The 15,328-nt window shown below is 45.8% G+C and overlaps 1 protein-coding gene across 3 annotated transcripts in view; it reads right to left on the bottom strand.

The window, feature by feature from the left end:
• The window catches only part of TPCN1 (two pore segment channel 1), a 62,750-nt gene that overhangs the window by 25,579 nt on the left and 21,843 nt on the right, over positions 1-15,328 (bottom strand). For all 3 annotated transcript variants that reach the window (XM_077875733.1, XM_077875732.1, XM_077875734.1), the window contains one exon: positions 6,283-6,410. In XM_077875733.1, coding sequence (XP_077731859.1) covers positions 6,283-6,410 — 128 coding nt within the window. The remainder of the gene's footprint in view (positions 1-6,282; positions 6,411-15,328) is intronic.

The raw sequence follows: 15,328 nt of genomic DNA, 5'->3' as shown, positions 1-15,328 counted from the left end.
ACTTGGGAATGCTCTACATACATTGCCTTGCTTTAGCGCTTCTCAATGCTGTCCCCTCCACCTCCTCCCACCCAACCTGGCCTGGAGATATCTGTTCATCACACCTGGGGGTGGTGCTGGCAACTAGTGTGCAAATTCCAGGGATATCACTAGCCATCCTAAAATACACAGTAGAGGCCCCCACAACAAAGAGTTAGTTATCTGGCCCCAAACATCAGCAGTGCTGACTTGAGAGATCCAGCTTCATTCACTTCGAAGCAGCATGAACACTCAGCATAGACTCTTCCCATTAGCTTCATTTCCTGGAGGGGAGAGTGGCAGAGCCAGAATGGACACACAGGTCTCCTGACCTAGAGCCCTCTGGAAGCATTCCACCTGTCCTGGAATGAGGTCAGACTTTCAACTATTCCAACTATTCAGCTCTTCTGGAACAAAGGCCACCCTCCCCATGCTCAAACCCTATTTCAGAGAGGTGAGTTGAACACACACCACAGTGATTCCTGCCCAAGCCACAGGCCAGCAGGAAGAAGAACTATGGCCCAGAGGGACACACTGTGATGTGGCAAGCACTTGAGCCTGGTGGGCTCTCATGCCACCCTGAGGTGGCTCCAGCTCACCAAGCCTGTCTCAGAGAGCAGGAAAGGCAAGGGGTGCTTGTCAAGTCTCACCCTGGTACACATAGTAGGTGTTTAATGGATGCTTGGTAGGATGAACCACTCCTGCAAGAGATCATGTGCCCAGGCCCTGGCTCAGCCTGGGGACTGCCCAATAGCTGTGAGGTGGGGAGATCTGACCTCAGCTGTGGTTTGCAGGGTAGCTTTGGGTGAATCACTTTCCTGAAGCCAGACACATCACTACCCTCATTAACAAAAAATAAAGACTCAACAGGGGCAAGCCAGACAAAGGGAAGAAACACCCCAGGAATCAAACAGTGGGCAAGCTGAGCAAGTGTCAATCACAGTCCTGTGATCTGTGCAGGACTGTGGTTTTTACCACCACCTCCATGGCTGGGGGGACACCTGGAGTGGCCTGAGAAACTTTGGGTTTAGATTACTAAGAAATGCATTTCTAGGGTGCCTGGGTGGCTCAGTCAGTTAAGTGTCCGCATTTAGCTCAGGACATGATCCGAGAGTCCTAGGATGAAGCCCTGGGAGTATCGGGCTCCCTGCTCAGGGGGAGGTTCTCTTCTCCCTCCCTGCTCCCCCTGCTCCTTCTCTCTCTTTCTCTCTCAAATAAATAAAATCTTTCTTAAAATAAAATTTAAAAACTTAAAAATGCAATTCTCAGGTAATGTCTTCCAATAAATAGCCAGGAATGAAGGTCTGGCTAGAGGAAACCACTGACGGGGGGGAGGGGGGGGGGGCGGCGGTGCGGTTCAGGTTTGACCTCTGGGATGTGGAATAGCCAGAAGAGACAGAAGATAAGGTCTCCACCACCAAGGCTAGAGTGAAATATTACTCGTGTCCCTGGATTCTCATCCAAACCCCAAGGAGAACACTGGCCTTGTTTCCTCACTGCTGATCATGAACTAGATTACAAGAAATAAGAAGACAGGCCAGTTGTACGTGACTTCCAGCTTCGTTCTCTCTGCTCCCTGGGGTGGAAGTCCACCCAGGAAACCAGGTCTGTCTCAGAGGCATTGGGACTGCAGAGCAGAGCAGAGTACATGGCTCTCAAGGGTGTGTGAATCAATAGATAAAATTTGGGAAGAGAGGAAACCACAGATACCAGGTATCTCAAAGCAGCAAGGAGTCAGTTACCAGAGTACACCAGCCACCTGGTTCGGGGGCCATGCTACAGCTCAGCCACAGAGCATGAAAAAGAAGACCATGTGTGACACCACCTACACCTACCCCCCAGAAACAGCCATGATTATTGTTCACAGGCATCTGAGTTCTGCTTTTCTTTTTTTATTATTTCTTTTAATGATGCATTGTGGGACACTTGGGTGGATCAGCAGTTAAGCGCCTGCCTGTGGCTCAGGTCATGATCCTGTGGTCCCGGGATCGGGTCCCACATTGGGCTCCCTGCATGGAGCCTGCTTCTCTCTCTGCCTACGTCTCTGCCTCTCTGTGTGTCTCTCATGAATAAATAAATAATATCTTTAAAACAAACAAACAAACAAAGAAAGCATTGTTGGTAAAATAATTCAAATAACACACAGGATTATATGGCAGTAAAAATTCCATCAGCCAAAGATAATCACCTTTAACACTTAGGTGAACTACTTTCCAGATGTGAGTGGGGATCTGTGCATGCACACATATGTATATGTTACTATATGTGTGTATGAACCTACTTATGTGTGTATGGGTATATACATATATATATATAAACGCTATATGAAAATTATCCTACTACATCTGCAGTTCTGTAGCTCTTTTTCCACAACCACACAGCTCATTTTCAAATGGATACATGTAGTCAGGTTTGGAAACGAAGCCACAAAGTACAGAAGAAAGAGCATCCTTTGGAAGTGAGCTGGACATGGTTGTTTTGCGGTTTTTGTTTTTGTTTTTTTTTTAAGATTTTATTTATTCGTGAGAGACACAGAGAGAGAGGCAGAGGGAGAAGCAGGCTCCCTGTGGGGAGCCTGATGCGGGACTCGATCTCAGGACCCTGGGGTCACAACCTGAGCCAAAGGCAGACGTTCAACCACTGAGCCAACGAGGTGCCCCGAGCCAGACCTGGTTAAATCCACACTCTGTAACTTACTAGCTGGTTGGCCTTGGACTCCTTTAGCCCCTCTGAGTGTCAGCAGCTAGTCTGTAAATGGGAGACGATCAAACCACCTTGGTGGGGGTTGCTCACTCTCTTAAGGAGAGAAAGAATTACCAAATTTCTGAAGTCTCCTAGGCCATCCTAACTCTGATTTTTGACGCACCCCATACTCTTCTGCAGCATCTTAGTCAACCTTGAAGAAGATGACGGTGCACAGGGAGACCCTGGGGGACCCTGCCAGATCATCAACAGACACGCCTGAGCTCACCAAAATGTCCCCAAAACATTTCTATTGCCTTAACCTGGATCAGAATGCATCTGCTGAGGGGTACAACTCATGTGAGGCTGCATAAAACATGAGCAGCAGAAAGACAAGTGAATGACTACCAAATAAATATCCAAATGTATTGAAGTCTTTCAAAAGAAATAACAAAACATTGTGTGGAATCAGAAAAGACCCCAAATAGCCAGGGGAATATTAGAAAAGAAAACCAGAACCGGGGGCATCACAATGCCAGATTTCAGGTTGTACTACAAAGCTGTGATCATCAAGACAGTGTGGTACTGGCACAAAAACAGACACACAGATCAATGGAACAGAATAGAGAACCTAGAAATGGCCCCTCAACTCTATGGTCAACTAATATTCGACAAAGCAGGAAAGACTCTCCACTGGTAAAAAGACAGTCTCTTCAATAAATGGTGCTGGGAAAATTGGACATCCACACGCAGAAGAATGAAACTAGACCACTCTCTTACACCACACACAAAGATAAACTCAAAATGGATGAAAGATCTAAATGTGAGACAAGAATCCATCAAAATCCTAGAGGAGAACACAGGCAACACCCTTTTTGAACTTGGCCACAGTAACTTCTTGCAAGATACATCTATGAAGGCAAGGGAAACAAAAGCAAAAATGAACTATTGGGACCTAATCAAGATAAAAAGCTTCTGCACAGCAAAAGAAACAGTCAACAAAACTAAAAGACAACCTACAGAATGGGAGAAGATATTTGCAAATGACGTATCAGATAAAGGGCTAGTTTCCAAGAATATAAAGAACTTATTAAACTCAACACCAAAGAAACAAACAATCCAATCCTGAAATGGGCAAAAGACATGAACAGAAATTTCACAGAGAAGACATCAACATGGCCAACAAGCACATGAGAAAATGCTCCGCATCACTGGCCATCAGAGAAATACAAATCAAAACCACAATGAGATCCCACCTCACACCCAGGAGAATGGGGAAAATTAACAAGACAGGAAACAACAAATGTTGGAGAGGATGTGCAGAAAGGGGAACCCTCTTGCACTGTTAGTGGGAATGTGAGCTGGTGCAGCCACTCTGGAAAACTGTGTGGAGGTTCCTCAAAGAGTTAAAAATAGACCTGCCCTACGACCCAGCAATTGCACTGTTAGGGATTTACCCCAAAGATTCAGATGCAATGAAACTCCAGGACACCTGCACCCCGATGTTTCTAGCAGCAATGTCCACAATAGCCAAAACTGTGGAAGGAGCCTCGGTGTCCATCGAAAGATGACTGGATAAAGAAGATGTGGTTTATGTATACGATGGAATATTACTCAGCCGTTAGAAATGACAAATACCCACCATTTGCTTCAGTGTGGATGGAGCTGGAGGGTATTATACTGAGTGAAATAAATCAGTCAGAGAAGGACAAACATTATATGGTCTCATTCATTTGGGGAATATAAAAAATAGTGAAAGGGAATAAAGGGGAAAGGAGAAGAAAATGAGTGGGAAATATCAGAGAGGGAGACAGAACATGAGAGACTCCTAACTCTGGGAAACGAACAAGGGGCAGTGGAAGGGGAGGTGGGCAGGGAGTTGGGCTGACTGGGTGATGGGCACTGAGGAGGGCACTTGACGGGATGAGCCCTGGATGATATACTGTATGTTGGCAAATTGAACTCCAATAAAAAAAAAAAAGAAAAAGAAAAAAGAAAACACGTGCAGTATGAGAGCTGCTTCAAAGAGAAAATATTACGGAAAATTATTATTCGAGTGAATTTAAGAAAGATTCCATGTCCATGCCTAAACCTCGTGTGCACAAGAGATGGAAATCTTATAGTGGCAATTAAAGTGGCAATGCCACAGACAGTGAGACGGGCAGCTAAGAGGCAATATCCCCTTTGGAGAGCACTCGAGAACTGTACATCAAGGGCCCTAAAAATGTTGATTCCATCCATCTGGTAATTCCACTTTCTAGAGGCTTTTCTAATAAAATAATCTTGGATATTAAAGTGACAGAGAGAAATAACTCTCTGCATAGACTGTCGTTGGATTATAATTTATAATAGGGAAACACATAACATACAATAAGGGAAGCAGTAAAAGGGGAAATATCCAGCCTTATCAGGATAGGTTTAAATAAATTAGGACACATTTACCAGATATAAAGTCATTAAAATTTGTTTATAGGAGTTATAATAACATAAAAAGAGCTTCTGTTACACACTATGAGAAAAAAGACCATACAACCGTAGATACCACGTGACTTTAAAACTACTTTACAAAACACATAAAACCTATGTATTGTTCTTTAAGAATGTTGGCAGTGACTTAAGTGAATGTTTTTTTTCCACAGCCCCTAAACTTACTGCAATGAGTATGTATTACTTCTATAAAGAAAGTATTTTGGGGGGCACCTGGGTAGCTCAGTGGTTGAGCATCTACCTTCAGCTCAGGTCATCATCCCAGGGTCCTCAAATCGAGTCCTGCACTGGGCTCCCCACAAGGAGCCTGCTTCTCCCTCTGCCTATGTCTTTGCCTCTCTGTGTGTGTCTCTCATGAATAAATAAATAAAATATTTTAAAAAAAGAAGGAAAAAAATTTTTAATTGAAAGAAACAGAGAGGGATCCCTGGGTGGCGCAGCGGTTTACCGCCTGCCTTTGGCCTGGGGCGCGATCTTGGAGACCCGGGATCGAATCCCACGTCAGGCTCCCAGTGCATGGAGCCTGCTTCTCCCTCTGCCTATGTCTCTGCCTCTCTCTCTCTCTCTCTCTGTGTGACTATCATAAATAAATAAAAATTAAAAAAAAAAAAAAAAAAAGAAAGAAACAGAGAGAGGAAAAGAAAAAACAAGAACCAAGTAAGAAACAACAAACATGAAAGCAGCACAGCAAATTAACAGGAAAGGAATAAAGGTGTCTAAGTTCCCATACCAGGCTGACAAAGCCCTACTACAGCATTACGTATTTAAAGAACTCCTCCCTTGAGAACTGACTGCCAGTGTGCCCTTGAGAAGGTGGATCAGGCCAGAGAAGGTCAAGTGGATAGACTCAGGGAGACTCAGGGTCAGGCAGGACCCATCTTGGGTGGGGGTCACAAAAAAGCCCATACACATCGCCCTCCCTGTCTGGGCATGATCAGGTTGGTTATCCCCATCTTATAGACGCAAAGCTCACTCACACACACAGAGCAGAGATAGGAACCAAAGCCTGAACTGAATTTCTGGGGATGTAGGTTACCCTGGGAACCCTACTTGGCCAACAGGCACCCAAAACAGATCCTGATCAGAGATGCTCACCTGGAGGTAGATTGCTGCCTCTTGATAATTGATCTCCCAGTTGTGTCCGGTGGGGCTTGATGGGGGACTCTCACCCCCCAAGCCGAGGCTGGAGGTCTGGGAGTCCTGGACAGCATAGCTGCCTCCATCTGCATAAGAAGAGGAGAGTGATTCATTTACAGTGTAGGCTCAAGAGGATAAAAACACCATTCACCAGAAGAAAGGGCTCGTAAGCTCACCTGTATGTCCCATTATCTACAAGTCAATGCCCCATCCCATGTAATAATAGCAGGAATTAGCATGGCTAATTAAAAATGCTTTTCATTCTCTTGTTAAATGAAAAAACCTAGTTCAAGGAGCACATATAATATGCTATCTTTTGTGTAAAAAAGAAAAAGGGAGGAAAAAAGAAAACATACAGATATCTATGAAACAAGAAGGATAAATTTCCTTACAAGGGGTGGGGGGCCAGCATTGAAGTGTTACTCAAAGTGATCTTTCTGTATACTTCTTAAAAATTAATTTATTTGGGACATCTGGGTGGCTCAGCAATTGAGTATCTGCCTTCAGCCCAGAGCGTGATCCCAGGGTCCAGAGTTTGAGTCCCACATCGGACTCCCCACGGGGAACCTGCTTCTCCCTCTGCCTGTGTCTCTGTCTCTCTCTCTCTGTTTCTCATGAATAAATAGATAAAATCTTTTTTAAAAAATCATTTATTTTAGAGAAAAAGAGCAAGAGGAGGGGCAGAGAGAGAAAGAGAATCTCCAGCAGACTTCCCACTGAGTGTAGAGCCCATGCAGGGCTCAATCCCAGGACCCTGAGATCATGACCTGAGCCTAAATCAAGAGCCGGACACTTAACCAACTGAGCCACCCTCTTTTGTACACTTTTGACTTTTGGAAGTATGTTAAATCCTACTTGGTTAAAACATAAAAATAATTGGATTTGTTCCCTGATGTAGGCTCATCTGTTGTTTTTCCCTGCTGACACCCATGCCTCTTTACTTCCAGTAATACTGACCCCATCTGCCTTTGGAGAACATCCTCTCCTTATTCTCCCCACCCCACCTTCTTTGTCTCTGGCTGACTCTACCCGGGTCTCCAGGGCAGGTGCAATAAAAGCACCTCATTCCCCTGGACAGGGATTGGTCCAGGCAGGGGTACTATCCCAAGCCCAGCCAATGATGGCTGAACTCAGACCTTTTCCTAGACCACTCAGGAAGGTGGGGCTCTTTCCCTGTTACTGGCGGGTGGCTGCCTCTGGCACCACCACGTGAGGGAAGCCTCCCTGAGAAGGAAGCCAACAGAGAACAAAAGAATCACAGAGATAACATTAGTTCCAGCCCTAAGATTGAACTGTGCCTCATATCCACCACCAATATCTGAGCCTATAAAGATCCTTTTATACTTAGGCTTGTTTAAACTGGGTTTGTCACAACACTCAAGCATGTCTACTGATACATGGTAAACAAAGGCACCAAGAAATGACTTTCAACTTGTTAATTTATTGGGAAGATTTATCATCATCTAGGATGAGAATCTCGTTGCCCACAATTCACACTCAAACTGATCCACCTACAGGAAGATGAATGAAACATGTTTGAATAAGGAGACATGCAGAGGTGGCAGGAAGCAAATATGTAAAGCTCACCACCAAATAGTAAAGGGGAGAAAATAGGCAGAGTTCCTATGGCTGCAGGGTCATAACTGGTCCTTCTAAGCTTGAACTGCCAGCCAGGGGCAGCAGGATCTTGCAAAGCTCTTCTTCACCTACTTTTAAGAATAATTTTATTTAGATAAATTTGACACACAGTAAAATGCACAATTTGATATGTTCTGATATATGCACACACTTGTGAAACCATCACTACAATGAAGATCATACATCCATGCCCACCCATCCACACCCAGACAATCCCTGATCTACGCCCTGTCGCTATTAGATGAATCTGCATCTCAGAAGTTTATACAGATGGAATCACAGAGCATGTGTTCTTTTTTTGTTTGGCTTCTCTCCCTCAGCGTGAGTACTCTGAAAATCATCCATGTTGTAATGGTGATTCGATAGCTCATTTTGGATTTTTTTTGGCTGAGTAGCATACCATTGTACAGATGTGCCACAGTTCATCCCCTCACCTGCTGATGGACACTGAGACTGCTTCCAGTTTGGGGCTGTTTCAAATAAAGCTGCTAGGAACATGCATGTACACGCTTTGTATGGACACATGCTTTCATTTCTTTGGGGTAAATACCTAGGGGTGAAATCACTAGATCATACGTTTAACTTTTTAAGAAACTGTCAGACTGTTTTCCAAAGACTGTACCCATTTTATATTACCACTTGCAGTGCAGGAGAGTCCTCATTCCTCCATACACTCAACCACACCTGACACACTCAGCCTTCTTAATCCTGACCATTCTAAATACTGTGGGATAGTATTGCATTGTTTTAATCTCAATGTTTTTATTTATTTATTTATTTTAAAGCTGTTATTTATTTATTAATGAAAGACACACATAGAGAGGCAGAGACATAGACAGAGGGAGAAGCAAGCTCCCTGCAGGGAGCCTGATGTGGGACTCGATCCCAGGACCCCGAGGTCATACCCTGAACTGAAGGAAGATGCTCAACCACTGAACTACCCAGGCATCTCAATCTCAATGCTTTTAATTTGCATTAGGACTAATAATATTGATCATCTTTCCATATGCCTATATGTCATCTGTATGTTTTAGTTGAAGCATTTTCAAATCTTTCATTTGTTTTCTTTTTTGGGTAATTTTCTTATTTTTGAATTTTGAGAGTTATTTTATATATACATACATACATGTGTTCTCTAAATATACACAAGTCTTTACCTATTGTTAACATATTTACTCCAACTTTTAATTATTTCTTTAGATTAGTGATTAGAGTGTTTTCTTCCATTCTTTTACTTTTAATCTCTTAGTTCTTTATATTTAAACTGTGTTTCTTAGAGGCAGCATAGTTTGATCTTGCTTCCCCACCCCAATCTGAAAATCTCTGCCTTTTAATTGGAGTATTTAGATTACTCACATTTAATGTAATTATTGATATGGTTAGGTTTAAATATACCATCTTGCTATTTTTTTATAGTTGTCCCATCTGTTCTTTGTTCTCTTTTTCTGCCTTCTTTTGGATCACTGAATATTTATTATGATTCTATTTTATCTCCTTTGTTGGCTTAACTGCAATGCTTTCTTTTGTTACTTAGAGGTTGCTTTAGGGTTTACAGGATACATTTTATACATTTTTAATTTACCACAGTCCACTTTCAAGTGGCATCATGCCACTTCATGCATAGGATAAGAATCTTAAAACAGTATACTTCACTCTCTCCCCTCCCAACCTTGAGGCTTCTGGAAATACAGCGACTTCCAGTTCACAAACCTACTCTGGCTTGAGCTTCATCTCCATTGCTAGGATGTGTAACTAGGAGAATATGTGCTAGGAGAATCTTTCTGGAAGGGACTGTACCAATGAAGCCCATATGAAAGGAGTTAACACTACTCACAGGCTCTGTGTTTGTACTCCATGCTGATGTAATCCTTATAATCCCAAGAGGTATGTACTATCATAAATGCTACAGCAGGAGGAGGTTAAGCAATTCAACCAAGGTTACCCGGCTCTACAGGGCAAAGCTAAGATTTGACCCCAGGCAGCCTGGCTCCAGAGCAGATGCATTTAACCACTATCCTATACTATACTACCACCTTCTAAGAAAGAGGAATCTGGGGAGAAGCACAGCTGACTATGGTCTTTTTTTTTTTTTTTTTAAAGATTTTATTTATTTAGTTGAGAATGAAAGAGAGAAAGAACGAGCAGGGAGAGTGGCAGAGGCAGAGGGAGAAGCAGACTCCCCACTGAATAGGGAGCCTGATACAGGGTTCGATCCCAGGACCCCAGGACCATGACCTGAGCTAAAGGCAGACACCCAACCAACTGAGCCACCGAGGCACCCCTGACAATGGTTTTAAACTAGTAGTAATAAACATTTATTGAGGCTTACTACACGCCAAAACCTATGCTGTGGCAGATTTTATTTTCCAAATATAGTCACAGCATGATCTTTCATTCTATGTGCTCTTCTAGAACCCTTCTGCTTCCCCACAAACAGGCAAAGCCCATGTCTCCCTCTTGAAACCAGTGAGCCTTTGTGCCTATCTTGACCAATGTAGGATGGAGGACATAATGCTAATGACTTCTGAGGCTAGATCATAAGGGCACCATCACCTTTTTCTAGTGGGATCCTTGTTCATGGAACAGCCACCATGTTGTGTGGTGGAGAGGCCTGTGGAGAAGAAGGAAAGCCCCCTGTCCACAGCCCAGCTGAGCCCCCTGCCAACAGCCTGCAACCTGCCAGTCAGGTAAATGAACCATCTCAAAATCAGATCTTGTAGCCCTAGCCAAGTGTCCAAACTGACATTGCGTGGCAGAAAAATAAGCCCCTCTACTGGGCACCACCAAACTGCAGATTCTTGCACAAAATATCTCAAGGCTATATCTGCTATTTTCAAGCACTATGTTTTATGGTACTCTGCTATATAGCAATAGATAATTGACACATATCTAAGTGCTTTATACCAACTGACCATGTAATGCTCATGACAATCCTATGAAGAAGGTACTATTAACCCACTTCAGACTTGAGGAATCTAAGTCACAGAAAGGCCAGGTACCTTCCTGAGCCCAAGCAGTGAGCGGCAAGCAGGGCTGAGATGCGGAACTGGGTGACTAGTTCCCCATCAGCAGGCTACGTGCTGCTCAAGAAATGGAAGCCTGGAAAGGGTGTCAGGGTAGTGCCAAAAGGATGAAACATACAGCAGCAGTTCCATCACTTCACAAAGTTACAAGCAGGAGGTGGCACATCTGGCTGCAGCTCACCCTTGACCATCCTGGTCCTTCTCTACCCAAGACATTCCCCGACTCCACCCCCAGTGTCCTTTTCTGAAAGAACTAAGCCCTAGGCAGGGACAGGAGAAGGTCAAACCACCTTCCCGGATGCATTCATGTAGACCAGGGAAGCAGGAGCCAAAATGCACCTCCCAAGTAGGAGAAGCCGCAGGCAGACAGCTGGACGGTCCCGTGACTTCGTGTGCCTGTGCCTGTCCTCTGCGACCTTCACTTGCCACGGCAGGAGCCCATGCCCACACCACAGCAGTCCTAGGTGAAAGAAATAGCAGGACCAGTGTGGGGTGGGCAGCCGTGAGCTGGCACAGATGGCAGTGGACATTAGTGCGGCTTTCCCAGCCGGCACTAGACATTGGCATCTGTGTGAGCCCCTGTCTGAGATCCTCTGTGCAAACCTTCTTAGCCCTTCCTCTCTCTTTGGGCTCTTAGCAGATAGATCTGACGTCCTTCCACCCTTTCTGGTGGGAGAAGGCACCTGGCCCTCCCAGTTTTTGCCCTTTGGCCTTCACCACATACACTGCACACCACTGTGACCCGGGAGGCTATAGCAACCCCCCAGCGTGGGCTGCTCCTTGCAACTCACACCCACACCAGTGGGTTTTGCCTGGCAGAACCCTGAGGTGCCCTGGTTTAGGTGCCGTCTTCCCCTCAAAGCCACAAACAACAGCTCCCTCCAGTTTCTGAAATCCATAGGGACCACTGGAACAGGGAAAAGGACCAGGCTTCCAGTCTTTGATGGAAAGCTTTGACATTGCCTTTCTCTCCACTATCACACCCAGTAAGTCACCAGGTCTGGGGAGGGTGTGGTAGGGTGGGGGGTGGTCTCCTGCCATTCAGCTATAAGACAGTAAAAGGCCCTCAGACTGGCTCTCACTGCCCCAGCGTTTCCTGGCCACTTGACTCCAGGCATCTGGTTGCAGAATGAGATCAGCAAAGCATCAACATGATTGTGCTCTGCTGCTTAAAATCTCATAATGGCCTGCCCTCAGGAAAAACTCAGACTTCCTCACCCGCATGGAGCTGATATGGATCGAGGCGGCAAGTGTCTTTAGGATTGCGTTCCTTCCCAAGCTCTGGGTGGATCATCAGCTTGGCGCTCATGGGCTCCAGAGGGCAGCTGGTTACTATGGAACACTGAGGATACAGGAGCCTCCATGTGGCAGTGAGCACCACAGAGATAAAATGTATACTTCATGGTCACAGATCACAGAGAGCTGGCTGGTGTGTGTGAGCAGACGTGTTGCAGGGCTGCAAAGGGCAGAATGAGGACCCAGGAGGGGATGTCACAGGGAGGGCCTTTCCAACAAGCAGAGTTGACCAATGATGCCCTGGGCAGAGGGGGCTTTAACTGTCATGTTTGATTTGCTAAAAGTAAGTTAGTAAATGCTAGGCCCTCTTACAGCTGGGTACGCACTTGTTATTTTATTCTAAATATGATCTGTAAGTTGGAAATTATTCTTCATAAAATAATTTTAAACCAACAATTGCCTTGTTCATCCACTAACTGGCTTCGTGGGCATCCCCAGGGGCAGAGGGCAGTGCCCAGAAGCCCCGGGTGGGGACAGGAGGTACCTGGAGAGCCCCTGCCCTGCAGAGCCACCTGTCTGCTAAGGCAGCAAGGACCCCATCACCAAGGGGCCTCAAGAAGATGTTCCACAGCCAACCATGGGATGTTTCAACAGAAAGGAGATTCACCCAGCACGTGGGGAGCTGGACTAGCTGCCTTTGCATTTTCCAACATCTAGGTTGGAAAGTACATAGGTTTACAGGTACATAGAGACTCTGAAGAGACAGCAGGTAGGGGCAGATGGCCTTAAAAACAACTCAAATTCATGAGCTTCCCGCAGGCAGGACCAGCCGCCTGGACCTTGCTAGTTATCAACAGTCTTCCACAAACACCGCCTGGCTGCACAGATAGGGTAAAGGCGTCCCTTAGCACACTCATCCCTCTCCTTCCCCTAATTAACTGCAGCCCCCCAGATGGACATACCTTAGAGTTCAGCAACTTAGCTTCTGCCAGCATTCTTCCAAGCACTCCATATACATATGAACTTCATCCTCACAACCTACCACAATTGTCCCCATTTTACGGATAAGATAATGGAAGCACAGAACAAGTGTGAACTTGTCCAGGATCTCACACATTCAGAAAGTGAACCGGGTCTATGTTTAAAAGCACCATGCTTAATTACAGAGGAGGGTCACCCTCTGTGCTCGGCAGGTAGGCAGCCGGTGTAAGATGGTGTATTATGGGCTGGGCGGACATCAATCTGGGAATTGGAGCCCACTTTTGGACACTGCCATAGTCATTGACATGGTTGCTACATTTCCTTTTCCTGGTGATTCATTCTCATTGTGTCTGTAAATTTGAGGAGCACTGTAGTGGCGCTTAGATTTTGGGGTACTTTCTGCTGCTCATCTTGGAAACAATGACTATCAGGTCTGGAATGGGTGGTGGAGACCACTTAATTCAATGTCCACCTTTTAGAGGTGGGGAACTGGGGGCCAGGGAGTGGTGGGACAGCCAAGTCTTGCATTCAGGTCTCCTGGCTCCCCATCTAGCGCCTTTCTTAACACAAACACTGATCATTCATCCCTCACCAGAGAAATGTGGTGGGTGGTTCCACTGTGCACACAGCTATGAGACCCATCAAAGAGAAGCGATTGGGCTTTACATTCTGTTGGCCGGGGCACCTGGGATGCCCACTGAGGGCCAGGAGTGACTGACAGACAGGCAAAAGGTCTTGGCAGGGTGGCAAGAAAGTATTTTCCTTGACCTAAAGCACTGAACAGAGCAGCCACACTCACACAAATCCCAGGGCAGAAGCATCCTGGAGAGTCAGAAGGCTCACCCACTCATACACCCTTAATTTGTTATGCTGAATGACGCCCAGATAACTGGCTGTGCTTGGACCATAAGATCCCATGACTTACTCACTCCACCCCTTTGCCATGGCCCAAGCCACCTCTTCCCCAAGGAAGCACAACCCCTTCTACCAACTGGGCTCCCTACTCCTGGGCCCTGGCTTTGTCTAGTCTCTATGCCAGAGAAGTTCTTTGTTGTTTGTGTGTGTTTTAAGTAATTCTGTAGTTCAGCATAACAATAATCCTTTAAAAACCTAAGCCAGATGGTATCACTCCTCTGCCCCAAATAGACTGCAGAATCTAGCTCCCAAGAAGACTCCAAGTCCTTCCTTGGATTAAAAGGGCCTAAGAGACTGAGATGTCTCACCCCACCCTCCCTCTTGCTCCAGACATGCTGGCCTCCTTATTGTCCTGGGACAGGCCGGGAAGGTCCTTCCTAAGGACCTCTGCACTTCCCTAAATTCCCTCTTGCCCTCCCCGGATTTCTCACATCTTTGTAAATCACTTCACTGGCTTGCCCAATCCTCCTCCGTGCTTCCCCCTGGGGCATTTATTTACTTCTTGGCCTGTTTAGTGTCTGTTTCCCTTCCTGGAATGTTAGCTCTGTGAGGAGAGGGACTTTTGTCTTGCTGTGGAGTACCCAGGGCCCAGAACAGTATTGAGCAAGATGCACAAATGCTCCACAAATACCCGAATTAAATGAGAAAAAGCTCTTCCCCGAAGATTCTAGAAGTGCACTCCCGGGGCCAGTGACTGCAGGGCAGGGCCCAGGAGGCATGCACAGAGCTTGGGGCTCCTTCGAGGAGTACAGTGGGAGTACCAGGGGGCATTAAGGGGCAGTGACTTGATCTCTGTGTTTTCTAAAGATCATTCTTTTAAGGATTTGAGAGGCACTATTTTGTATAAGAATAATTCAGAGTGGTCCAGGGGGGAAACTGAAAAAAAAAAAAAAAAAAGACTAATTCAGAGCAGACCCTTAAAAAGAAAAGGAAAAATGTGACTGGCAGAGCCAAGGAGAGAGAATGGAGGAGCCTCCCCTCCCGGGCGGACTTTGTTCTAACCATTCAACCTGATGCTTGCTCAGAACACAGAACTTGGCTTGCTTACTAGGTCCCCAAAGGCAAAGCCCCATAGCTTATTTGTGGCTCTTATATGCAGGGAGGGCTGAAAGGCTCTGGGGGGTGGGGGTGGGGGCAGGCTGCGGGGCTTTTCAGGAAAGCCACAGGAGATCTCACAGAGCCCCCTTTACACCTGGCTCCAGTGGCTAGGC

The sequence above is a fragment of the Canis aureus genome, chromosome 27 (assembly GCF_053574225.1).
Source record: "Canis aureus isolate CA01 chromosome 27, VMU_Caureus_v.1.0, whole genome shotgun sequence".
NCBI lineage: Eukaryota > Metazoa > Chordata > Mammalia > Carnivora > Canidae > Canis > Canis aureus.
Note: the sequence above shows the minus strand (reverse complement) of the source record. Positions and strands in the feature narration are given on the sequence as shown.